The sequence below is a fragment of the Erithacus rubecula genome (genome assembly GCF_903797595.1).
Source record: "Erithacus rubecula genome assembly, chromosome: 14".
NCBI classification, from domain to species: domain Eukaryota; kingdom Metazoa; phylum Chordata; class Aves; order Passeriformes; family Muscicapidae; genus Erithacus; species Erithacus rubecula.
The window spans coordinates 11,178,727-11,205,866 of NC_136666.1; the positions used below are offsets into that span (position 1 = coordinate 11,178,727).

The window sequence follows — 27,140 nt, forward strand, 5'->3', positions numbered from 1 at the left end:
TTATTGACAAGAGATTCCTCGAGTTCTGAACTTATGTTTCAAGTGAAAGATAGTCCCTTCAGCAGCACAGCGCCAAAACTGGCGATCCTTGACCACGCTGCAACATTCTTGTGTCAGAAACTACGTAGTTTCTGTCTAAATAGCCATTTTAAAATAGGCAACTCAGCTCTCTGTCAAATCACAAGTATCAGCCTTGTGCCACATGTCAGATTCCTCACTGGGAATCCTGGCCCCAGCAAGGAACCAGTTCCACTTGTGGGGCCCCTCAGCTGGCAAAGCTCAGCTCAGGAGCAGGAATCGTGCAAGGGCTGATGTTTGTTGGCTTCTTGATTAGAACATTAATCACTTCTTATCTTATGGAAGTTGTTTCTCTCCAGTCTCTGTACTAAATGGTGGCAGATCAGTTCTGATGTCAGGAGTGAGAAGGCATTTGTAAGTGTGCCAGCAAAAGAATGCTGTGAAGAATATAAAAATAGGTAATTTATTAATGGTCAGCTACAAAGTAGGAGATTTAGTGGCCATTAGGTCTTTGTGTCTACTTTTAGCCTGAGAAACAGCTTTTACCTATAATAACTGCCCATTAAATCATGATTACTTGTAGGATTTAACATTATAATTAAACATTGTTGTCTTAATTTTAAATTGAAATTTAAACAAACATAGGTAGCTGAACCTTAAGCAAGCTCATGAAGATCAATGCAAGGATTAAGAGACACTATTTATATCTCTTGGAAGCAGTGCTCATGTGTTCACAGGGCTCTGCCAAGCAGCAAGCTTTCATTGCATTATGATGCCAGCTACAAAATGCCATCCTGCTACAAAACAACTTGTGTCATTCAATTTTTATGGAAGCTAAGCTGATACATTTTGGAGGCTCTTCTTTCCTGTATATGCAAGTGAGTTTTTAAGGCAAGAGAAGTCAGTAACCAATAGACCAGATAAAGATGTGTGGATTAAAAGGTGAATTAAGAGGTGAATTTAAAGCTTCATGTTTGGGTCTTTTGTTAATGTGTTCATTTCCTGGGAGAGCATCTTAGACCACACATAACAAAGCCAACCTCTCCTGTTTCTGAGTTTCTTGTTAGCTGAGGGTGTAACAGGTAATAAGTGATGCTCTAGTGGAAATCTCAGACTGCATGGTGCATCAGAGAAAACATAATGGAGCTCACATGGAATGCACTGGGGGTCAGGAGGCCACGTGCTGATGATCTGCTGAGGATTTGGGGGGATTCACCAACAGCCATCACAGCATCAAAGAAGAATCCAAAGAGGAATTAGTGATCTGTGACCATCCCACTTACAAATTTGAGTATTGGGACCTCAAAAGCAGAGCTGAATTTTTGTGCCACAACCTCTCTATCCACCAAACAATGATATTAAAAGGAAGAAAAGACATGCCAGAGTAAAATTAATAGGCATTATATTAAAAGGGAGCATGTCAATTGTACTATTTGTCTTAAACTGGAAAAGGCTTCTGTGATTTCTCAGTAAGAATCTCGTTAACTATGTGGAAATTAAGCTGCTAGGTAAATGACATGGTAGAAGTGTAGGAAATAAGGATTCTGTCTGGAGCACTGCTGAGCCTCAACACATTCAGCAGGGACTGAAAGGTAAATAGCTTCACAAAATAGCCACTGGTCAGTCATAAAGACATGATGGTAAGAACAAATAAAATAATTTTGTCTTCTTTGCTTCTTCAGCTATGCTGTAGCGGAATATTTAAAATTCTTTAAAATATATGTCAAAGTATAACATTTTTCATAGAACCAGCCATGACAGTATTTTAAATTATATGTATAATAGGTATATGATGAGTAGAATCTTCTATGGCTTAAATAATTTGTTTTGTTTTGTAATTACTTTCAGAGGAATGATGTGATGAATGTTGCTATTGCTCCTTGCAATAAGTTTTTGGAATGCATGAATGTTCTGAAAGAGAAATGAAAGAGCTGCCCCACAATTGGAGTCCTCAAAAACTTTCATGTCACGTTTGTATCAGATGTACACATCTCTAAGCCACAATTCTGAAAAATTTCACAGAAATGCTTTGATTAGCAGGAATGTTTATGATAACAGTGTGCTTTAAGTAATAATTACTATAGAGTAGTAGAAATTAAAGTACAAATCATTAGTACTGTCACTAAAAATGAGAAAAGAATCACTATGATAAAAGACACAAGATACATAATTACCTTAATACTCCAGGACAGCTAGACAGCACAGCTGAAAATGCAAAATAAAATGCTCAGATACAAGAACTACTTGTAGAAATGATAGCACAAAGAATTATTATGAATTTTAAAAATTCTGAGAATGTTGCATTCTTATTGTCAGTTTTAGAGTACAGGTGAATTTATACCAGAGGAAAAAATACCAGTTTCTCTCAGTATGAATTTTAAAAATCCACATTATATAGGCTCTTTTTAAGATGTAAGAATAAAACTTAATCCCTGCCCTTAGTGTTACTCAGATCTAAGACTGACTTTTCTGCTCCTGAGTGGATCCTGTGCTCCAAAAACTGGATCTGTTATCTGCAGACCCCACATCCCAATGGTCCAGACTAATGCAAGCCAGAGAGAAGATAACCACAACAACCACAAGAAAAAGCCCAGAGACACAACATTGGTTTTGTGGTTGTTAATAACTACAGTTATTAAAAATTACACATTTGACCAGCTGTAATGCCACTGGTAATTCAGTGATGGGAACAGTAATATGCATGTCTGTCATTCACAGCAGTGGCATGGATCAGATGTAGGGGATTTTAAGAGTCTAATTGAGCATGGAAAGGAAAATATGTCATCAAGTGGCCCCAGCCAGGAAGCTTAATCAGAAACAAATCTGTGATTTACTCTGAATTATTCCCTTCCCTCCTGAAGCAGAGAAAGGATGCTCACTGCTTATGAGAACAATTGCTAATCACTGTGAAAATATGTGCCAGCTCAAAAACTCTGATCATAACAACAAACAGCTCCTTGGAGCATACACAAAGCTGAGTTCATGTGGGGAAAAGAAGGAAAGGGAGGAGAATTTAAATCATTTCAGGAACAAATGGTTGAAAACAATACTCTTAGTAACCTAAACCCCTTTGAGAACTGGCCCCGTTTCAGGGGCAGGAGAGGCCAGGGCAGGCATTCCTGTGTCCCTGGGACATCCCTGGCATCACAGGTATCTCAGAAATCCCTGCTGTTTCATCATGGCATTCTCTGCTTCATCTCCACAACATGTAAACACACTTTGTGCTCTCTGCCTGCTGACAGGTGAAGGAACCTCAAGACTTGGAGAGTACTTCCTTCATGAATTTCCACAGAAAAAAAAGGCACCAGGTCAGCATTGGATTGCTCAGGCTATTATGTAGAACTTGAAAATTAGCTGCTCAACAGTGTACATACTCCCTGACCTTCTGTTTTGCTGGCTAGAGATCAGAACAACCTGCACAGCTACATAATATAATACTATTGAACTTTTGTTTGCAGCCCTTGATATGTAACCATTTTGATACGTGAGATCAAACAAAAGAATGTCTTCTTGAACTGCTTATATAAGTAAATTTTTATCCTATACTAATTTCTGCTGTATTTCCTAGACAAAACCTGAGCATACTAAGAAGGCAAATGATGGGATGGCATTTATGTGACATTCATGTGTACCCTTTTGGGAAAAGCATTGTGTATTATTTCTGATCTAGACTGGCAAATACAATCCCATGACATCACATTTAAAAATGGCCGTGATCCACCCACTGAGAATGCCAAAGAAAAGCTGGCTGGTTTTGTGGGCTTTTTTTCAAGGAAGCTAGCACAAGGATTACAAGGTGAAACAAATGTCTGCGGCTCATTGTCTACATGAAGAAAAGATCAGTGTCAAAAGGAAATACTTTACTAACATTTTTTTAGTTCTCACTTTCAAAACTGTTTCAATTAGTGCATTTGGCATTTAGCTGAACAGATCAGATGGACATCCTGGTCACTCTTCTTCTTTTCTTTCTCCTTTGCTTTTGTCTTCTTTCCTATTTTTATTTTTTTAGACTTTTATTTTATTTTATTTCATTTGTGTTTCTTTCCCCTCATTTTCTCTTTCCATTTTCTTTCTCAGACCATCACACAGGTCTTTCCATTTTTTTCCTATGTTGCATAGCTTTGCCTTCTTATGACTGATTTCTCATCCCTGAAGGTCTCTTATACATTTTTTTTTCTACCCCAGCCAACCTCCTTTTACTTCTCTAGTATACCTTTCCCTTTTTCCTCAGCCCTCTTCTATCCCTGTTAACTTCCTCTAGAGTGTTGCTGACACTTTTTGCAAAAAGCTTTTCTCTGAGCAGAGCAGTCATGGCTGCTGGCTCTCAGCTGACAGATCAACCTGTGAGTGAGCACAGAACGATAAAAAGACAGCAGTGACACAAATGCTCATTAATACCCAGACCATCCTATTTCTGGGGAAAAAAAAAAAAAAAAAAAAAAAAGAAAAAAAAAAAGAGTCCCATTTAAATGGAAATTATCCATTTGTGCCCAAGGTGTCAGTGTTTCACATCTCTGTCCCTAAGCCGTGGAGGGAATGTGGGGTTCTCCTTCCTTCCCTTCTTTGTCCACCTTGGGACAAGAGAAATGCAGAGATGATACTTTCATTCTTCTAAGTCAGCAGTATGATTTTATTTTTAAATATAGCCTCTGCAAAGCTAGCTGTTGCTACACTATATCTTCTGGTGCCCTTTCCCACTATAGTTTATCCTGCTGAAATTGCTTCCATCTCGCTAAAGGTTCTCAAAAACTTGTTCTGCGAAACGGACCACATTTGCTCGGTCTCAGTTTGATCCTAATTATAAACCTGAACGCAGAGCGGTGACATGTTCTATTCCTCTTTTAGCCACACGCTCCCAGAAATGCTGACAAGTCGGGAGCGGTGACAAACAGCTCCCGGCGCCGCCGCGGAAATCGCCGCTGTGCTTACAGCACAACCCCAGCAGATGGCAAAAGGAATCGCCTCAGCTCTGCAGCGGTTTGACAGGACCGGGAAAACGCAGACACGTCTTATTCCTTGTCCCGTTCTTTCCGGAGAGCCAGCAGGGCAGCGCCCAAGGTGAGCCCGGCTGCGCCGTCGCCCCTTGCCGAGGGCGCTGAGCTGTGCGGGCGCGGCCGCGGCACGGGCGGCTCCGCGCCCCTCAAGCGCCAAATGCCCGGCCAGCAGGAGAGCCCCGAGGTTCAGCCTTAAAGCTGCCGGTGTTGCACTTCACAAATACTGAATATCGGCCACCAGCCCTTGTTCCCCTGTTACCACAGCGAAACGGGCGTTATGGAAATGAATGTGAGTTTCACGTGCCTGAGCACAATCGCAGCAATTCATCGCTCCCACGGGCAGCGCTATCAGCGCCGAGCCTGCCGCTCTGAGCCCTGCCCGGCCCTGCTCCCGCTCCTGCTCCCGCTCCGTCCCGTTCCCTCTCCGCGGCTCCGGGAGCGCCTTCCCCGGGCACGGGCGAGCCCGGACGCCTTGACGGCCGCAGTCCCGGGCACGTCCCGGGCACATCCTGGGGTACATCCCGGGGCACATCCCAGTCACGTCCCGGGCACATCCTGGGGTACATCCCGGGGTACATGCCGGACACATCCCGTGCACACCCCGGGCACACCCCAGGCTCATTCCAGGACCATCCCGGGCGCATTCCGGGGCATATCCCAGCATATCTCAGGCCCATGCTGGGGCACATCCCGGGAACATTCTAGGCAGATCCCGGGCCCATCCCAGTCACATCCCGGGCACATCCCGGTGTACATCCCGGGGCACATCCCAGGCACACCCCGAGTACATCCCGGTGTACATCCCGGGGTACATGCCGGACACATCCCGTGCACACCCCGAGTACATCCCAGTCACATCCCTGGCCCATCCCGGTGTACATCCCGGTGTACATCCCGGTGTACATCCCGGGGCACATCCCGTGCACACCCCGAGTACATCCCGGGCACATCCCGGTGTACATCCCGGGGCACATCCCAGGCACACCCCGAGTACATCCCAGTCACATCCCGGGCCCATCCCGGGCCGGGCCGCGCGGGCAGCGGCGCGTGCGCGGGGCGGGGCCGGGCGCGCGCTGCCGCCGGGGCGGTGCGGGCGCTGCTGGCGCTGCTGACGGAGCGCCCGGCGCGGCCCGGCCCGGCGCGGCCCCGAGGGCGATGGCGGCCGCGGGGGGCGGCCCGGGGGCGCCCGCGGAGACGCCGCCCGCCAGCGCCGCGGGAGTCGCCGCCGCCGAGGCCGGCGCGGTGCTGCAGCGGGAGCCGCTGTACAACTGGCAGGCCACCAAGGGCTCGCTGCGGGAGCGCTTCGCCTTCCTGTTCTCCAACGAGCTGCTCAGCGACGTGCACTTCGTGGTGGGCAAGGGCAGCGCCCGCGGCGGCGGCGGGGCGGCGCCCCCCGGGCCCGGCCAGCAGCGCATCCCCGCCCACCGGTTCGTGCTGGCGGCCGGCAGCGCCGTGTTCGACGCGATGTTCAACGGCGGCATGGCCACCACCTCGGCCGAGATCGAGCTGCCCGACGTGGAGCCCGCCGCCTTCCTGGCGCTCCTCAGGTCAGCGCGGGGCGGGCGCTCCGGCCGCCGGGCCGAGTCCTGGCTCCGCGGCCCCTCCCGGTCCCGTCCCCTCACAGCCCGGCCTGTGCCTGTGCCCGGCCCGGAGTGACACGCAGGGACGGCGCGGAAATACCTTGTGGGCTCCACGCAAGGTCACACCGCCCCCCGACGTGTTTTGGCCCCTTCTTGCGCTTTAGCCTGCGCTGTTTTCCCAAGATAAGTGCCCTAATCCCACGGCAGCTGGCTGTCCGTTTAGGGAAGCACTCGGTGGGTGTCTGGTTGGGCTCTTGGATTCGGTGTTTTGGTTTGTTAAAGTAAAGTGATGGGAACTGGTGGGTCCCCTTGGTGTTGCAGCTATCCGGCCATCTTCTAATAGTAACTAAGAAGGGACAGAGGCTGTTGTACGAAGCTTTTAGTTTCATTTGATACTTTAACATTTGATACTTACTTTGAAGTCTTAGTCATCTTCCTATTCACTTTGTCAGCGATGATAATAATATATCTTTTTGCCATAATAGCACCCTTTATGGTCCTATTTGGGCAGAGAGGGAACATGCAGCAGAAGGCAGCAACCAGCTGATTTTTTACTCCCAGACCATCTGAGTGTGAGACTGGGAGCACAGTGGTAGCAAAAAGGATGTAAAGTGTGTTAATGGTTTCCAATTTGGTCAGAGTGGGTCTGCTAGTTTGCATGCTCACAAAATTGATGAGTTTGCCTACCATTTCTCTTTTCTCGGTGTAGTGGCAAATAAAATGTATGGTGTTCATGGAAACAGTTACCAATAGTTTATTTGTGCCTTGGGCTGCGATGTGGTAATACGACTAAACTGCATAACCTTAAGGTTATTATCAAAGAAAACACTCTGCTAGGCAAAAAATGTAGATCATAAAATATACAAAACAGTTCTTTGTAATTAACATTTGGGAAACAAATAATATTATTGCCTGGAAATAAATATGTAGCGTCTCAAAGTTTTTTGTGATAGGAAAGACTCCAAACTCTTGGCACCTTCCTTCTTTTGCTGAGGCCTGAGATAGGAACAATTGGAAGAGTCACCTGATCCTTGGGTAATCCTGGGCATGGGAGTTAAAGCAAGTGATGTGCACAAAACCCAACAAACCCCCATGCAGCAGCAATGTCTTGCTGTTAGCAAATGAACTGATCTTTGTGGATTTTTTTGTGCAGAGGAGTGAGAGGTAGTGGGAAGTGTCTTTCAAGCAAATTGGTTTCAAAGGTTAAAAGACAGTGCATACAATAAATGTATGTGTTTGTCTCCACATATGTGGGAAAAACGCTGGGCAGTGAAAAGGGAATACAATAAGAGAAGTTTGGGTAAAAGTAGAAACGTGGAGATTTCGAGGAGATTTCTAAGTGAAGATAAGGATGGCATTTGAACACTGTTGAGGTGAATGAAGAGGTGTTGTTAGAAGCAAACAAAAGCATCTTGTGTTGGTCGGGCTGCCAGTGCCCAGTGGCTGGGACTTGCGTCAGTGCTGATTGTGCTGCTGTCCTGTCTGGGTGTCACCACGCTGGGGACTGCTGGAACATCTCAGCTTTGCTTCTGTGCCAGCTCTTCAGGACCTTCTTCCATGCTATGTGTACTTCTTTGAATTTATATTGAAATAAATATACATTGCAATACCTTGTTGAAAACATATCTAGGGAGAACTTCTGTAATACATGCCAGTACTGGGCTTTTTCCATGTTGGAAGCAACATGGGGTCTTTTCCTGGTGTTTTTTTTCCTCCTGAAAGAGGCAGGAATTGTACTGTTGGCCTTTTCTATCTGTCATTAGTAAATCACTCAGATAATGATAGTCACCTTTCACAGGACATTTCTTCGATGTTTGCAAATACCACTTTGAGGTATATTGGCTAGAAATGAAGTCAGGATCTTTGAATACACATAGCAAATGAACATCAAGTAAAGGAACTGTTTTCGTAATGCAAAACTTCCTAGGCATAATTTACTAATTATTTAGTGTTCCTCAGCTCATTTCTATTTTATTTACTCATATGGTTTGACAGATTAGTCAGTTAGTAATTGACAGATTAGTAGTTTGACAGATAAATCCTTAAGAGCTGAAATAATAGCAAAGTCACAATGTTCGAATCTATTTCCCAATGAAACAGCTTTTGTGTGTTTGTGTTTCTAACTACAAATTGAATACCAATGATGAAGAAAGTTCAAGTTGTCTCAGTAGGGTTCTGCTTTGCAGTTTCTTTTTGTTGATTTTACTAAGATTATTTTTAAAAAATTCATTCATATTTTACAATAAGCTAACTTCTCCTTTAATCACAGAATAAAGGAAAGTGATGATATGGCACAAGTTAGCAGTCTGTCTTCCAAAAATCTTTTCTGAGAATTTTGGCAAGCAGTAAATAAGGGAGTAATCATGACTAATTTGAAAAAAATATTCCAGTGTGCTTTTATAATGGTGAAAACATTTAATCTTCTGAGAGGATGCTCACACAAGGGGAGAAGGAAGTGCTAGCCTGAGAGTAAAGAAAAGTAGCATAAAATGCTACATACAGTGAATGTTAAATGGTCACTTGGAAAAACTGTTTATTCTGGCCATTAAAATGTTCTTCCACTATGCACATACACCCCCAGCTTCCTATTCCCTCATCCTGGATGCCAATAAAAGTAGGTTGTTTCTGTCTCAAAGGGAAGGAGAGGAGGGAAGAAGGCAAGGGGGAAGGAGATTGTCAGTCCCACTGAGTTCAGTGGAGGAGGAGCAGTGGTGTAAACATAAATCTGTGCCAGTTCTGGCGTGCCACAGAGGGGAGAGTTCACACACACAGCTCTGGGCTCACCTGATTTTTACAGGGGAGACACACCTAGGACTGCACCCCTCTTCTGTGGAAGGTACAGCAGGAAGCAAATCACAAGGCAGCCCCTCTGGTGTGTCACTTGATTGGCTTCAGATTGGATTCACTTAAGGAATAAAACCAAAATCATGTTCCAAAACCAACCTGGGATTTGTTTTTTGTTTTTTTAAATTATGAAAAATGCATACTGTAGTTGGCACAGCATTGCTTTTTTTACAGCCTGTTAATCAACTTTTATGTAATTTGGACTTGAAGATCCTATAAAGTCAAAACAAAAACAATGGCATTTAAAACTGATTATTTTAAATCTTTGAACCAAAATATAAATGCACTGTTCTAGTGCTTGAATGAAGAGCTTGTCAATGTAGGATACAAAAGTGTCCCTGTGAAATATTTGTTTCTTAAATTTGTCAGCCCGTTGTTTTCATCAACAGGTAATAATAGTTCATAGCTTTCATAAATCAGTTCTTGTTGAACTGTATGAAACTTTTACTTTAAAAGAAAAGGTCAGCATTTAATTCAAATAATTAAATGTTCAATTTAAATCCAGTTTAAAAAATGTATCTAGAGCATCATTCACATCTCGAAAGTGATGTGCAAGCTGGCTGTTTGAGTAGGCTGGAGTTTTTTGATGGTAAATATGTACCTGTGTTGTGGCAGCAAATTTAATGTTTAACACCGTATTTAGTTGTGTGTTAGCAACTACTGAGAATTAGAGTTTTCCTGGAATATAAGAAATAAAAACAATTAAGAACTTCAGTTGAAACTTTAATTCTGGGTTTGTATTACTACATCTTGCACGGAAGTATTGAGTCTGTTGTTTTCACAAGTTTCTCTTTTTAGATACAAACTGCTGATTGCTACATTTAAAAACCCTTCTAAACACACCTTCTGTCTCTGTGTGTCATTCATTTTCAGGATCTTCTAAAAAACAAATATTAAGAAATATAGAGGAAAGACTTGGTTTTCATTGTAAAATTCTTGCATTTGCTAGTGAGCCCTGGTTTATTATGTTTAATTACCTATGTGTGTTGAGGACAAATGTATTTTTGTAATCAAACTATTCTTGATTGTTTTCTGAACAGCTGATGGAATTTTGCTAAAATTATCTTAAATGTCACCTGTAAGAAAAGTTATTTTTTAAAAGTCATATTTTCCCTACAGAACCTTAAAATAAATCTTACCTTGTTTAGTCTCAAATAACAACTGCTCAAGATACAGGTTTTTTTCCTTGGTATTGGTGGAGGTTGCTGTCTTCTGGTTCACAGCTTATGCTAAAATCTCAATCAATCCTCTTGCCTCAAGCAGTGGGGACAAGCCAGGGTGTTTTGCTGTGGCAGGAATAGAAGAGTCAAGGTCATCTGCTGGAATGTACTCCCTTGCCTCTCTGAGTACTACACCAGGGCAACTTTGAATAAGATGTTCTCACAATCTAAGTCCTTCATGGAGGGGAAGCCAGTGTGCACTGTCAGTAAATGAATTTTAGGAATACAGGCATAGAGGATTGTGCATTGATATTTTCCTGATGAACTGAGATCATGCACTCGTAGGAAAGTAATTCTGCCGCTCAGCTGTTGTTGACAGTTGGGGAGCTATGTATAACTAGTACAGCCAGATCAGTCCTAGGGAGTGATACATATTTAAAACAAATGTATGCCATTAGGTTAACATAATAGTCTTTCTTGAACTTTTAAACTTACCTTCTTTATTTACAAAAATGTCAAGAGGTCAACTGCTGCACCGTTCACAGTGCAAATCTTTGGCTTGTTTTCTAAAAGCAAAGAGGCTGTTGTGTTTGGCTGTCCCTCTAAAGATATGTTTTTATGATCTGTATTTGTGTATTGATTTATAGGTTTCTTTATTCAGATGAAGTCCAAATTGGTCCAGAAACAGTCATGACTACTTTATACACTGCTAAAAAGTATGCAGTCCCTGCCCTGGAAGCTCATTGTGTGGATTTCCTAACAAAGCATCTCCGAGCAGATAATGCCTTTATGCTGCTTACTCAAGTAGGTAAATTTAAGCTTAGTTTTGATTTGCTAGAGAATTCCTAATTGGGGGGAAATTACTAATTTTCCTTAATTGTATATTCCTTTGAGATTTTAAGTGCTCTTTAAGGTATAAACACGAAGAACACTTAGAAAAAGCAACTTATTTTAATTTATGTCTATACTAGACTTAAACTCCTTGCTTTTTAAAATCAGCAGTTTGTCAGCTTTGTGCTTAAGTTGTATGTCTGTATCTTTCCAGGCTCGTTTGTTTGATGAACCTCAGCTTGCTAGTCTTTGTCTTGACACAATAGACAAAAGCACTATGGATGCCATAAGTGCAGAAGGCTTTACAGATATTGACATAGGTGAGTCACTCTGTGTGTCCTAAGCAGGAAATGACAGTACCCCGGGATAGTTCCTTCCCCCATCTGAGTGTGCAGAGTCCCAAACACTTCTTCCCTTCCTGCATCCACCCCTGCAGTGCTTTCCTTTAGCCTCACTCCTGAGCTGGATTGCACTGCACTGTGTCCCTGTTTGAGTAGAGGTGCTGTAGGGCTCCCACTGTGGTGACACCACACCTCATTGGAGCCAAAGCTTTCACTTGCTGAGGGGTGTGCCTCATCCCTGAGGCATCCATACCTGCTTTTCACGTGCAACAGGTGTTGCCACATGGCACTTATCTATTCAAAGTTGCACAGATAGGTACAATTAATGAAATCTGCTTTAAAAAATGAATACATAAACTGTGAGTTTCTCTGTTTAGTCTTCTATGAAAAGCTAGCAGTTCTAAATTTGCTTGCTCAATTTCATTGCGACTCTGTGTCTAAGGTTTTACTCCAATTCAGATAGATTGTGGGAAAATTCAGGCTGAAGGAAGGTGTTTCACTGCATAAAGAATTTTAAAGCCATTGCTAAATTATGTTCAGTAGGATTTGTTCTCAGACTGTGAGTGATCTTTAGTCTTGGTAAGTCAATCTGTTCTGACTTTCCAATATGCTATTTTCTATAACTGCAAACATGGCTTATGTAAATTCAAGGCAGATAAAAATTCCCAAAGACAGAAGATTCAGAATATAAAATCCCATTTATTTTTTGACTTGTATTCTATCATAACTTGTGCATACCTCTTATTCAAAGAAGGCCAGAAATACAGGATAAGTTGCTTTTTATACATGTACCTTGCCTCAGATCTTGTGTTTCACCTTCAGGCTTTATGGATAGCAGATATGTCAATGCTTAAGATGACTTTCATGTATCTTTAAACTGGTTTTTGTGTACCACTGCTGCTTGTGGCTGAAGTTGATCCAGATGTGCAGGTGGCTGCCCAGATAAGAATATGACACTGAGTATCATCATGAGTAACATGGTTTTTTAGTGTCATCAGGAATAATTTGGTTTTTTAGTAGTGTGCATTCAGTGCTTGGTCACTTTCAATTTTGATCTTGCCCTAGCAATGGAAATTCTTCAGGATACTTGTTATCACTACAGAGATTAGTTACACTCTTAGGAATCAAGAAGAAAACTCATATCCTGTCTTCATAGCAAGGAAATTAATTTTTAGTTTGAAATCTATGTGTCATTGAGAAATTAGTTTTTTATGTAAGATAAATTATGTGTAATACGTACACACACATAATAATAAGTCAAAGCTAATAGTCTTGTTACAAATGTTCTTAGTGTGTAATTAGTATTTTAAGCTGGCATCATGTAACACTGTTACTGGCTTGGATGAACACTGATCTAAAGCTGCTAACATTTCTTTTTAGACACATTGTGTGCAGTTCTAGAGAGGGACACTCTCAGTATTCGAGAAAGCAGGCTCTTTGGAGCTGTTGTTCGCTGGGCAGAAGCAGAGTGTCAAAGACAACAATTGCCTGTGACATTCGGGAACAAACAGAAAGTCCTTGGAAGAGCTCTCTCCTTAATCCGTTTTCCGTTAATGACAATTGAAGAGTTTGCAGCTGGTGAGTTTTGGAGTTCTTTGTTTTACTGTTAGACCATTCCTCAGTGCTGTGTTTGGATGCTTAACACTAAATTCTTTTGTTAATATTGTACTAATAAGAGTTGTGATGCACAAATGAAAGCAAAACATTCTGCAGATTATGCTCTGGCCATTGGAAAATGTTATTGTTGTCTTCAGCTTGTGAGTATGTGTGGTTTAAATACAGCAGCTGGAGTAAGCCTTCAAATAATCCTGGAAGTTTTATGTTTTCACAGGCCCTGCTCAGTCTGGAATCTTGTCGGATCGGGAAGTAGTAAATCTCTTTCTGCACTTTACTGTCAATCCTAAACCTAAAGTAGATTATATTGACCGACCAAGGTGCTGCCTGAGAGGAAAAGAATGCAGCATCAACAGGTTCCAGCAGGTGGAGAGTCGCTGGGGCTACAGTGGAACAAGCGACCGCATTAGGTAGGACTTCAGAAACTTTGATGGAGGGACAGAGAAGTGTGGGGAGAAAGGGAGCAAATCATTCAACTTTGACTTTTTGGTATAAGATACAGGAGCAAACATGGTGGCTCTGTTGCACACCTTTGATCTTTTCATTTTTTAAAATAACTTAGGCTATTACACACGTAAAATACAAACTAGCAAACAATGTGGTTCAGGAGGATTGGGTGCATTCTAGAATGATTGAGTGTGATCTGTGTATTTCTTTTTGAAATGCCAAGTCTTGATCTGTTTTTATTTTGGAGATACTGAAAAGAATCTGGTTATGTTTTGTTTAGTAATACTGAATATTTTGAGGAATTAGTGAAGCTTTAACCTATAAAGCTGGCAAAACATTTTTCTTAGTATTGAAATCTAAATTTAAAATACTGTTAATAAAAAAAAACAAACCAGCAATGTCATTATCAGTTTACTTCCCTACTCTTCAGTGGGAGTCTATTTCCTACTTGAAATAAGGTAACACACTCACCACAGTAGTTTGAATTCCTTTCTTGTGCTTTACCAGGTTCACAGTTAACAGAAGAATTTCCATAGTGGGATTTGGATTATATGGATCTATTCATGGACCCACAGACTATCAAGTTAATATACAGGTACAGTATATTATTTTTAAAAAGGCTTGTACACTTGCAGGAACTTGCAAAAGGTTTGGTCTGTATCTGGAAGGAAGCAACTGATAGACCAGGAGTCTAAGGTGTTTTGTCACAAGTGGGCATAAGGGGTGACTAGGCAAAAGAAGAACACTGTGGAACTCTGCTCGCTTTCTCCTGCATTCTCCTGTCCTTCTGTCATTTTCAATGTAGGTGTTTCCCCAACATCCAGATTTTTTCCCCTTTTCTCAAGCCTTTCCTAATAGGAAATGTGTACTGATACTGTACTTGGGTATGTTATGTCCTTCAATAGCCTGCATGCTTTGTATAAAAGATTTGATTTTCATAATTGTTCCTTTTTTTGAACAAGGTTCCTCAGTTTCCTCATTTTGAAATTCAGCACAGCTGTGAGGGATTTGCTTTTGTTGTTCATGTGGGAGTGTTGGCTCTAAGTATATTATGGACACTGTTACATAGTGTTTCCATTATGAAATTTTGAATCTGATCCTGCTCATCACTCAGTACCAAATCAAGGCTTGCGTTTCTTCCTGCTGAGCAATTGGTTAGCAGGCTCATGAAGTGGCCAGTGATAGCATCTAAAAATGTCCCCCTGCTTGTCTCCTGGTGTGACCCTTGCCTGGTCCCAGCTGGTGATTGAAGACACCACTAAAATTGTATTTCCTGCTCCTGTAGCCTCTTAGATCCCCTAGCATGTTGTGGTCAGGATTGTCTTCTAGTAGTATTGATCCAGCACTATATTTTGTTTTCATTTTTGAGTGTGGAATTCCAGCCTATTTGAATTCTTTTTCTTGTAGAGATTAGTTTTGTTTTGATTCTGAGCTTCCTAACAAGATATTAGGATTCCCTGACTGGCACAGTTTTACCCTGTGCTGTGCATTTCATAATCTGGTACTATCATGTCACATTGCTTTATTAGGTGCATGAGAAATTTTGTGAAATAAATTGTCTGTGACTTCCTATAGGGACAGAAATCCTATTGTCCTATCTTTTTACACTTTCATCATGTGCTGGAATTGCTGTTTCAGTTCATTAGTGGACATTCTATTTAAATGACAAATTGTCTTCTGCTTCCTATTTGATGATTGTTATTATCTGACTACTTTGTACTTAAGGATAGGTATTTTGTGTTTATCCCCTAAGGAAAAAATATTGTGCCTTTCCTCTAAATGATGTTCCAAACAGAATGTATCTGGAATGACATTTTGAAGGAATTTGGCTTTTCCACATTCCTCACTTTAAAAGCTCACTTGTAAATTCCTCTATTTGAAGTACCTTCAGTTTGGTTTTGTCAAAATGTACATCAATGTAAATGAGTAGCATAGTGCACTAGACAGAATGTTTAGGACAAAAGAGTTGATCTCAGGAACTTAGCAGCTATACTAAACATACCTGGGGATTTTTACTTCACATAAACCCTTTTTTGAACCCCTTAGCTGATTTCTTGTTAGCAGATGCAAGCATTCATTGTTCCCTCAGGATATTTGCTGGATTTATTTAATCTGAAAAGAATTTAGGTTTTTTAAACACAAACCAATGCATATTAAGTGGGAATGATTCACTTGAAAGAGATCCTCCACAAATTCCAGCTGAAAGGCTGCATAAGCCTTTATGGTTCATTTAAGGCCATCCATCTTATATAGGTTCTCTTCGTCCTGGAAGTATCCCTAATAAGTGATAAATCTGAAACTTTCTTGTCACAATCTTTTCAGACAGTTAAGTTTTGTGTCTCTAGCTTTCTCCTTGACTCTGCATCAGTACTATCAGAGCTCCAGCTAGTTAAACATTTAGAACTTGCCATAAAATAGTGATAATGTATACTACAAATACATCTACATCACATGTTATGTGAAAAGGGCTTAAGTCTTCAGCTTTGTAATTGTTAATATTTCTATTGATTGTGGCTGGGGAAAAAACTACAGTAAATTTTGCTTAGAATAAAGTTTCATTTCATGCATGGATAATACTAAAAAATATATGGCGAGTTAATAAGAAACTATTAAAACTGATATGATTGTGTGCTGTAATCACAAGAAGTGCTCTGCTCTAAAGCTCTGATATCCAGTTTCTGCAAGATGTATTGGGCAGCATGGATCAGGACTGCAATCCAAAATGGGAAGGAATCTGCTATTATCACATTGGAACTAGTGATTCTTACTCGCCACTGAAATGGAAGGCAAAATAAATATTGTGTCATCTGAGTAGAATTTTTATACTGAAACAAAATTAGAAATAAGTTGTATAAAACATAACAGCACAAGTTCTTGTTCTCTTTTATGAAGGTGTCATTGAGTGCCTACATTATCTGTAAAAACTTGTTTTCTAAACTAGCCACAGGCAGCAAATGAGATTCCCTCATGTGGGCTGTGAAGGTGTACAGAGATCAGGAAACCTAAGCAGAGGATTAGATGTTGTATATGAAGGTCAGAAGCTGAAGGTCTGAGCTGTTCTCCATCTCCCAAGCACAGACTTTAGCCTGGCTGGAGCAGTGCCCGCAGCCCGTGTAACACATTCCGAGCTGTGCGTCAGCTCCAGTGCTATCAGGAAATCACAGCTCCTTCCCAGCTGAGATTGCACCCGCCTTGCAGTTAGGCTGGGTGGGGTCGGCAAGTGTTTGCCTGTAACCTTCTCATGTGCACACAATCAGAACCTTTCTCACGCTTGTAAACATTCAAATACAATGTTCATGCTTTTGTGCAGATAATTGATTATGAGAAGAACCAGACGCTGGGACAGAACGACACTGGATTTAGCTGTGATGGAACAGCCAGTACCTTCAGAGTTATGTTCAAAGAGCCCATAGAGATTCTGCCCACGGTTTGCTACACAGCTTGTGCAACCTTGAAAGTAAGAATGTCTAGCAGTACAGAAGAAAGTGTTACTTTGATGCAAGAGTTATTCTTTTATCAGTCTTCTAATGGGAAAGTGTCTTCTAGATCTTGAATTTATTTTATGTTTAGGGCTAAAGAAGGGTGTAGTTAAAACTAATTTGTAAGACTGTTAACTTCTCTTCTGTGCCACAGCATGGAATTCCTAATTGGATCGTTTGTGCCTTCCTGATTTTTTGCTTGATGTAGGAGTTAGGAGTTCTAATGAAAGTCACTGGTTCTGTATGGGGAAAAAGCACTATAAAGAAAATATAATCTGGCAAGCTTTCCATCAAAATTTGATTTTTTTTTAATCAAGGATATTCTAACCACTAGCTAAATTCAAGAAAACAGCTTTCTAAAATCTCTTTTTATATACTAGTGCTGAAATAATAGGCAAGAATTACTTGTTCTCAGAGTCTCCCGTTAGTGTTCTGGACAATTTTATTTCTCAAAAAAATTTTAATATTCTTCTAAATATAATTTCCTATACAGAAATCAGAGTTTAGTGGGTTGGAAACAAATACTGCACATTAAAAGCAGCTGAGGAAACTAAGTGAACTAAGTAAGAATATAGACAACCTGTGTGATAAGGACAAATACTAGAAAGTATTCATCACTAGTTGGATGAAATCAACTGGTTTAAATCTGCTGTCAAAGAAATATATTTTTGTTATGTAGACATAGGACCCTTGCTTCTGTTGACTGTGATTTTGTATATAATTTTTTTTATTCAGGTACAGAAATTTTACACTACTAAAATAGCCTAAGTCAGTTGACCATCAGCAATTTTTGGGTCTTGCCCACTTCCATTCTATTGCTCATCTCTTGTGATGTTTTTCAGGGTCCTGATTCCCACTATGGAACAAAAGGTTTGAAGAAAGTGATCCATGAATCTCCTACTGCTAGCAAAACATGCTTTGTCTTTTATAGTTCACCAGGTAACAACAATGGTACATCAATAGAAGATGGACAGATACCAGAAATAATATTTTATACTTAAGTTTCACGTGATGATCTGGAATGTGTTGGTGTCTCAGTGGACTTCAGCTCACTATTGGCAGCAGTTAAAAAAATTCTGTTAAGTTACTTTAATGTATAAAAGCAAAACTAATTTGTTTGAGGGGTACCAGAAAAGCTATATTTTTTCCTGCATCATTATTGGTAGATTGTAATTTAGCTATTCCTCTAAATGAAATGTTAAGTGGAATAAGTACTCTGTATATTGAAAAGTTTAAGTAGTACCTTGTGGTTAATTACTTTGTGTTTCCACCCCTTTGTTTCTCATGTAGTAAAATTCATTTTTTGAACTGGAAAATCCTTATTTGTTATGAACAACTTGTGTATGTTTTCTCCAATCTGTCCTTGAAAGACAGTAAAGCTGCTGCTGTAGTCCCATCTTGCACTTCTTTCCAAAATGACCTTGGATTGACCCTATGGACATGGATTTCTACTGTATTTTTTTGAAGTACATCAGCAAAGCTGCATTCATATTGCCATCATCTTGACTTTTTCCAAGAGCCATGGAGAATTAATGGACTTTGCACTGCAGAGAGCATCTGCAGCTGCACTGAAGAAATAAATATTAAGTCGAAATTCAGCAACAAACAGATCTTTCCAGAATCTCTCTTAATTCAGAAGGGCTGTTTTGGAATATAGAAATGGTTATGCAAATAGCCACTGTATATACGTATGTGCCTATAAAAAAATGTATAATGTGAAAATGAGAATACAAGACTTGTAATGATGTTATTTTATCATTAGATATTCCAATACTAAAAAAATTAGTATAAACCTAAGGATTATTGGTGTGCAACGAGTTTTAAAGATTGCATACAATCCTTTGATGCCATTGCTGTATGTATATAGTGTTCAATGTCTTGCAGAATGTACCGTGTAGTACGGAATGGCTTCATGTACAAAGACCTGTACCCTCCCCACATTATACTAAAGTAATAATTTGAGAATGCAGGAGAAAAAAAAATAAATTTCTTTTCTTAAGGGGGAAGAGGGGGAGATCACGCAGGTTTGGGGTGCCCAAAGGCCGTGCATAGAACAAGTGTCTATCAAACATCCAGCTCTGTGCACACTCTGCCAGCAGCGCTCTCCTGTCCCTGGGCCCAGCGCTGCTCCAGACAGGGATGGGGAGCAAACCGAGCCGGGCCGGGCCGGAACAACCGCTGCGGGCACAGGGTGAAGCTGTGTCGGAACAGCCGCTGCGGGCACAGGGTGAAGCTGTGTCGGAACAGCCGCTATGGGCTCAGGGTGAAGCTGTGTCGGAACAGCCGCTGCGGGCACAGGGTGAAGCTGTGCGGGAACAGCCGCTATGGGCACAGGGTGAAGCTGTGCGGGAACAGCCGCTGCCGGCACAGGGTGAAGCTGTGCGGGAACAGCCGCTGCGGGCACAGGGTGAAGCTGTGCGGGAACAGCCGCTATGGGCACAGGGTGAAGCTGTGCGGGAACAGCCGCTGCGGACACAGGGTGAAGCTGTGCGGGAACAGCCGCTGCGGGCACAGGGTGAAGCTGTGCGGGAACAGCCGCTATGGGCACAGGGTGAAGCTGTGCGGGAACAGCCGCTATGGGCACAGGGTGAAGCTGTGCGGGAACAGCCGCTGCGGACACAGGGTGAAGCTGTGCGGGAACAGCCGCTGCGGGCACAGGGTGAAGCTGTGCGGGAACAGCCGCTATGGGCACAGGGTGAAGCTGTGCGGGAACAGCCGCTGCCGGCACAGGGTGAAGCTGTGCGGGAGCAGCCGCTGCGGGCTCAGGGTGAAGCTGTGCGGGAACAGCCGCTGCGGGCACAGGGTGAAGCTGTGCGGGAACAGCCGCTGCCGGCACAGGGTGAAGCTGTGCGGGAGCAGCCGCTGCCGGCACAGGGTGAAGCTGTGCGGGAACAGCCGCTGCGGGCACAGGGTGAAGCTGTGCAGGAACAGCCACTGCGGGCACAGGGTGAAGCTGTGCGGGAACAGCCGCTGCGGGCTCAGGGTGAAGCTGTGTCGGAACAGCCGCCGCCGGCACAGGGTGAAGCTGTGTCGGAACAGCCGCTGTGGGAACTGTGTCGGGCCGGGCCGTGCGGAGCGCGCAGGCGCCTCGGGGCGGGCCGGGCGCGGTTACGGAAGGGCCGCCCCGGCCATGCCGAGCCTCGCCGGGTTCCTGCGGTGCGGGCGGCACCGGTGCGGAGCGGCGGCGCCATGCCCGGGAAGGTGCGGGCGGGACCAGGAGAGGGAAGGGCGGCAGGAGCGGGTGGTGCCCGCGGTGACCGCGCCTGTTGCTCTGTTTCAGGGAAAAGCGGCCGCCAAGGGCCCCGCGGAGCCGAGCGCCGCCGCGGGACCGGTGGTGGCGGCGGGCGGCGGCGCCGTGAGGGTGGCGGTGCGCGCCAAGCCCGGCGCCCGCTGCAGCGCCGTCACAGGTGGGTCTGTGGGCACCGGGCCGCCATCGCTGCACCCCGAGGAGCAGGGGAGGGAGGGAACGCACAAAATCCCACCCGAAATCTAAAGCGAGGAGTTCGGCTCTCTAGGAATAGCGCCTTCGCGTCCCGCCGTACAGCGCTGGGTGGCGCGGTGAGCACGGGGTAAATCCTGATCCTAAATCCTTCAGTTTGGCATCTGCGGTTTCGCGCGGGCTGCTCGTGTCTCAGGGGTCTGTGCAGTTTTATTAAAGCCATGGAAGTTGGATCTAATACACCGTGTTCTCCCTCTACAGCCCCGGGTTGCTCCTGCACGCATTGGGGTTGCGTTCACATGCCGGTGTGTGCGGGACCCGCGGGCTGTGGCAGTGCCCAGGACCCCGGGAACACAGGGAATTTCCTGACAGTAACTCTCTGTGCAGACTGATTGAACCACCGGCTTTTGGGGGTGTAGCCTGATTTGAGTCGTGTTAGGTGGTGCCGAGCAGGACAACACCCGCACAAGATCGGGCAGCTGGGGGGGCTCAGAGGGTGCCCGCGTTTCGAGGAGGATGGTAATTCATGACTGCTATAGATGAAGCTTCACTGCTGGTATTGTCAGGAGTTAAAGGTTGGTTGTACTGGCCAACTGTCAAGGGACTTTACGAAATCTGAAAATGCCATCACCTGCTAATCCATACATTTACTTGGTTTTAAATTAAAATGCTTTTGGAAGCATAAACATTCATTTTCAGGAAACTATGATTAGATGTTTTTGATATTTTTTGCATAAAATCCTCCAACTCTTTGTTGTAGATGTGACAGCTGAGGCAGTAGGTGTAGCTATTGCTGCACCTCCTTCGGAAGGGGAGGCAAATGCAGAGCTGTGTCGCTATCTCTCTAAGGTGCTCGAAGTGAAGAAGAGTGATGTTACTTTAGAGAAGGTACTTCCTTTTTTTCCTTTCAGTTTTGTCCTACTGTGGTTGAAATTCAAGATTTTGAAACTTGCGTATTGAGTACGGGGAGCTACTCCAAGTTCAGTCTGAAAGCCACTTTAAAAAGTTTAGTTGTGTTAATGGAATGTTTCATGGAGAATAAACTTAGTGTAGGAAGAACTATGGCTGATCTCGAGATCTTTTAAACAGAAGAGTTGTCACGATAATGTTTTGTAAATCTCTGTAGTTCACGTTTTCTGTGTTCTTCAAAGATTCTCTTGTTTTCATGTCAAATGAGTTCACAGAATTGGTGGTCTGCAGAGAATGTGCAGTTTATTAATAAACTTAACACCTTTTTTTAAAATAACTTCTATATTTAAATCAAAAGACTGACATTTATCACACATAAGCAAGAGCATATGTAAGCACTTGGGTTGTACTACTACTACTTGGGTTATAGTTGGGCCTCAAGAGTTTCTCTGTATTAGAATTTACATGTCTTGACTTTGGTGAGTGGAAACTCTTTGTTTTATTCATTGCACTGAATAAATAATTTGTTTTATTAATTCATTGTACTTGAAGTCAGTCTTTCCAACCATTTCCATTTATAGTTCATGAGCATAAGAGCACAATGAAAAATGGAGTTTTTTATTTTTATTTGTTGGTTTAATGGAGTGGTTGTAGAAGTCTTTTAAAGAGTAGTGGTAAAGGATGACTAAGGAATTGAGCATGTGTTGTGAAAAGTTAGAGACAAAAAGATGTGAGTCTTGTTTTTCCTGAATCATGGGCAAACTGCTTAATTCACTTATTGGCATTTTATAAAGAGCATTGTTTTCTTACCTTAAATGGTGGTTCTCTTAAAATAGTTTTTTTTCTGTGTTTGTCTAAACCAGGGGGGTAAATCACGTGACAAAGTGGTGAAGATTTTGATATCAGCGACACCAGATGAGATTTTAGAAAAACTGAAAAAAGAAGCTTCCAGCTGACCTAAAACGAGCAGGAAATAGGAAAAAGCATCTTGGTATATGGACTGATATTCTTTCTTTCTTAATATAATGCTGTTGAGAATGTGGGTAATGACAAGAAGATGCTTCTCCCTCCCTTCCCCCCTTGCTAATATAGGTGCTGTATAATTGAAGTTTTTTGTAGGTTTGGTTAGAAAACTGAGACTCTGCATCTCCTTCTGTCACTACAGACTTCCTTCTGCTCTGGAGAGTTTCTTGTGGGTAAGATTTGTCCTCTTTCCTGGTCCCTAAACAAATGGTTTAGGAAATGTTTTCTTAGTGATGCTAACATTGGCTAACGAAATGAGAGGTTTGGAGTGACAACCTTCTGTGTGGGAAGTGGTACAAAAGGACAAATCTGGATGGCAGAGCCATAAAGGACACTTTTTTCTCTCTGATATCTCACAGCAGGTACTGTGTGCAGCTTTTTACTGTGGGCACTTATAGATATCCAGAATAAATGTATTTGAAGCCAGTGTGCTGTTGTTGATCACACAGACAAACTGAAAGTAGAATCACCTGAACAACTGGAATAAAAGCAGTTTTCAGTATGAAAAACCAGTGCAGAATCGAGTTACTGCACATGTGGGATCACTTTGTCATAGTTTCCTTGAAAGTAGAGATATGGTCAAATATATCTTTGCCAATTGTATGTCACCTGTAATGACTGTTTTTAATAAAAGGGGCAAAAAGTATTATCCAGCTTTGTTCTGTGTTTATATTTTTAACAAAGAAAAAAGTTGTTTCTTAGAAGTCTCTTCCTAGAATGCTACTTTTAAACAGACTTTTTATTTCTTTTGTCTAAAAATCCATAGTAGAGCAACCCCTAGAGAACAGGGCAGAGTCATTTGTAGAGCAGAACAAGAAGTCTGAAACAATACAGGCAGCAGCTCTAGTTTCAGGGCTGGTGAGAAAAAGGCTGAACTTCTCTAATTGTCATGCTTCAGAGGTCAGAGTGAGACTTAACTGACATTTCCCAAAAATGTGTGTAATTCCACGTGTGTTTCTGGTAGGACTTTGTTTTTTCCTCTGCATCACTGCTGATGTCTGCAATTGTCCTGTATTTGTCCTATGGTTGTCATGTTAAGAAGAAAGTAATGGCTAAATGGAAAAAGGTAAACTGTTCTGAAGGCTTGCTTAAGGTTTGTGCTACATTCTCCTGGAAAACAGTGTTATGAATGCATAAGCATTTATGCAGATGCATTGCCAGGTTGATGCACTACAGGCTTCATTGCTCATAATTTAGCTTTTTCATGGGCAAAAATCTTTTGCTTTAGGGAACTCTTTCAATGTCCTGTTATCCTAAATATTGCAACATTTGCTTTTGGAGTTGGAGAATTGATGTTTGTTAAGATGACAGTTCCTTCAAGGTGACTCATTTTAAAAATGTTATGAAACATGTTACTTTCTGGATAAATAAGTCTGAATTCTGTTTGTTTAATGGTTTGCACCTGAGTTCCTTATTTTCTCAGGCATTTGAGCAGCCATACATTGCCTCAGTCCTTTTTCCTTACTTATCTTTTCAGTCTGCACAGGCTGATTTTGTTTTACTGTTCTGTCAGTTTTGGTTCACCCCTCCCTGCTGTTACATCTGCTCTTGCCCAGCAGAGGGGTGCCGTGCCTTGCAGAAAATTTAAGATGAAGTGTTAGTGATTTTTTGTTGGGATCTTTTTCCTCTTATTTCCTAAACTTCTTAATGTAAGTAGAAAACAGCAATAAAAAGACTGAGGAATTCTGTATTTATGGATTACACTTGGAATGGGATGCTGCAACAGCCATTATAATGTCTTTTTGAAAGCTTATATACTGCATAGAAATCATGTATTTCATTACACTTTCTTGTAGCTTCAGATTCAGACTGAGGGAGGAGCTGTGTGGACAGACACAGTCTCTGAAGTACATTGATCTTCACTGATGATCACCTAAAATTGCCAGTTTAGTTTTTCAGTGCCCTCTCTGTCTTGTCAATGTGTTCTGCCTAGGGTTTGCTGGCTTCAGCCTTGGCTTCTTCACCTTTCCTAAACACCTCCAGCTGCCATTCTGCATCTGTTCTTCTGATCAATGAAAGTAACTTGAATTCCTGATAGTGTGGCAAATAAAGCCTTAACGTGCTGGGAACGTGCAATTTATGTAATACGAGTAACCAAAATGATTTTAGAATGGTTGTAACACTGGGGTGTTGCCATATAGAATCATATCTATGAATCACAGCCTCTTATGTCAACATTTTTTCTGCTGTCCTATAGTTATATCCCTAATACCTTGGTTGTGGATTTAAGTAACCTGGTAAAAAAATGCCTGGGAGTGAGGAATTGCTGGTCCACTCTATATCAAAATAGAGGTAGAGAAGAGCTGAGAAACTTGTGTGACCAGACAATACCAGAACTGTGATTTAGGCCTAGCTCCTGCAAGTCTTGTATTGAAATCCTAGCCTGTCAACTGTCTCTTCATGAACACAGTAAAATATCTCATTCTATTGAAAAAAATGTGGTAGCAAATATCCCTTACTCCAGCAGAGTATGGTTTGATACAGCAGAGCTTTTTGATATTGTAAGAAGCTTCTTCCAAGAATTTACAGTTTACAAATCCCTGTTCAAAATAAATTCTTATTTTGGACCAATTTAAAATCACTGTCATGCCAGTTTCTGCATAACTTTTACCTGTTGGTACCTGCTTTATCCATATGCATTAAACTACTTGATTACTCAGCTATTGAAATCAAACACTGTCCTCTTTCCCTAATGTATGGTCTGACCAATTTCAGTAAAATCCATCTAATGGTGATTTAATATCTGATTGCTTGCAGACCTGTGCAGTCAGTGCAATTTTTAAGTATAATTAAGTTATTTAAACATTAGCAAAATAGAAGTTACCTGAATAAATTCTATGCCAGTCTTATAGCTTAGAAGGGACTTAGTCTTTCATCCAGTCAGTTATATTTAATTTCTAAAATCCAGCTTTGAAAGTTGGTTCATTGTAGTAGTGTAAAATGCTAATAAAGAATATTTAATTATACCCTCTGAAACTGCCTCTTTGCTCTTTTTCTTTCAATCCACTCCATTTATCATCTGCAGCACATTCCTATCTCCCCTGTTAGTCCCAAGTGTTTCTAAATCCTCATTTCTCCAGGTATCATCAGTCTAAATAATCCTGGATAATTGACAACTTTGTCAATAACTGGCAGCAGCAATTTAGCAGAAGGCACAGTTTAATATCTTCCTGCTTCCAGCTTCCAGGAAGATAAATACACCTGATTTTCCTGCTCAGCACTTCACATCTCGTTTCCCCTCTCATAATGTTTATTCGCGTGTGTAAAACTTGAACCAGCTAAGTTTTAGAATTTTTTTTTTCTGCATTACTTCTACCTGCTGTATTCACCTGTTAATATTTTAGTCTTTATGTTGGCAGGATGATTCATTGCCATATTGACTGGTGTAAAAATGGGCTCCCCTCTCTCCTTTGGGGAACACAGGGCTTTATCCTCCTGTGAGGCCTGTCCTGGTTGTTACTCTCTAGGAAGGGGCTGCACTTAAGGCAAAGTGCTCTTAATACAACTGATGCACAATAAAAAAGCTGCTGAAGAAATGAAATTGCCTGAAAGGAGGAGTCTGATACTTCTCTGAGATATTGGGAATTTGTTTCTTTCTGGTCCCTCATGTATTGGCTCCTCAAGTAATTGTTACTGAGCTGTGATAAATTTTCTCTCACCTATAAACAATGCATTTATTTGTTATTTCAAGAGCTGGGGAAAGTTAGAGTGATGAAGTCCACTGTGCCATCTTACTACAGCCTGAGGGTAAGTTTTTGAAATATTGTTTAAATAACATTCTGAGTTTTCAAATCAGAAATATGGCAGGTGAAAAGGAAAATATATTGAGTATCAGTTCAGCTGCTGGTCACTATAGAAACATGCTGTAAAGAAAACAGTCATGGACCCAAGGAAAAAAACAAACAACAGAGGGTCAAAGCTTCACTTCATGCTGCTCAGATAAAGCAGTCATCTGCCTTAAGAGAATAACCAGGGTTGCAAACTATAATTCAGGATGATTGTCATTAAGTTGTTTTTTTTCTAATACCTTGTGGATGTGCAGTGCATGTGGGCAGGGCTGCAGTAATGCTGTTCCTTTGGCCAGCTTTTGTTGCTGTGATGCTTTGCAAACCAGGATGCACTGAGGCATAATTTATAACAAATTTTTCAAAGCTCTCAGCATGTGTTAGGACATACTTTGTGCCCAGCTGTCTGACAGGGGCATTGCCAAATTGAATTTTATAAAACAAGTTATTTGTGTGGAGCCTTTTTTTTTTTTTCCACCAGTGTTACTTTCCGTAGCTTGTCTTAAAATCTAGGAAGTTTTTTTGCTTCCTTTCTGATGTTCAGAAGGTCTGTGGGGTTGCATTTGATGGAGGTATCAGCACATGTGCTCAGCCCAGCATCCACCTTCCTCCCTCATCCTGGTGCTCTTGCTGCCTCTCACCTTCACCTGCTGCTGCTGTTGCAGGTGAGTGTCCC

The 27,140-nt window shown here is 42.1% G+C and overlaps 2 protein-coding genes across 2 annotated transcripts; both read left to right on the forward strand.

Annotated features, from left to right (window-relative positions):
• The first annotated feature begins 6,078 nt into the window (after positions 1-6,078).
• BTBD1 (BTB domain containing 1) lies at positions 6,079-19,105 on the forward strand. Its single transcript, XM_079317724.1, has 8 exons — positions 6,079-6,559; positions 11,244-11,400; positions 11,642-11,747; positions 13,149-13,346; positions 13,600-13,792; positions 14,337-14,424; positions 17,140-17,286; positions 18,151-19,105. The coding sequence occupies exons 1-8, from the start codon at positions 6,168-6,170 to the stop codon at positions 18,307-18,309; spliced, it is 1,440 nt and encodes a 479-aa protein (XP_079173850.1). The 5' UTR covers positions 6,079-6,167; the 3' UTR covers positions 18,310-19,105.
• An 88-nt stretch (positions 19,106-19,193) lies between these two features.
• On the forward strand, positions 19,194-25,655 carry LOC306807978 (UPF0235 protein C15orf40 homolog; the record flags this gene model as incomplete). The annotated part of the gene is made up of 5 exons (XM_079318055.1): positions 19,194-19,234; positions 19,385-20,075; positions 20,589-20,715; positions 21,508-21,635; positions 22,520-25,655. 5 exons carry the CDS (start codon positions 19,194-19,196, stop codon positions 22,610-22,612), a joined length of 1,080 nt encoding a protein of 359 aa, XP_079174181.1. The 3' UTR covers positions 22,613-25,655.
• Between the last annotated feature and the right edge of the window lie 1,485 nt (positions 25,656-27,140).

Coding starts and splice junctions, on each gene's coding strand:
- BTBD1 (XM_079317724.1), top strand. CDS start 6,168: ATGGCGGCCGCGGGGGGCGGCCCGGGGGCGCCCGCGGAGACGCCGCCC. Junction 6,560..11,243: donor GCCTTCCTGGCGCTCCTCAG/GTCAGCGCGGGG, acceptor ATTGATTTATAG/GTTTCTTTATTCAGATGAAG. Junction 13,793..14,336: donor GGAACAAGCGACCGCATTAG/GTAGGACTTCAG, acceptor GTGCTTTACCAG/GTTCACAGTTAACAGAAGAA.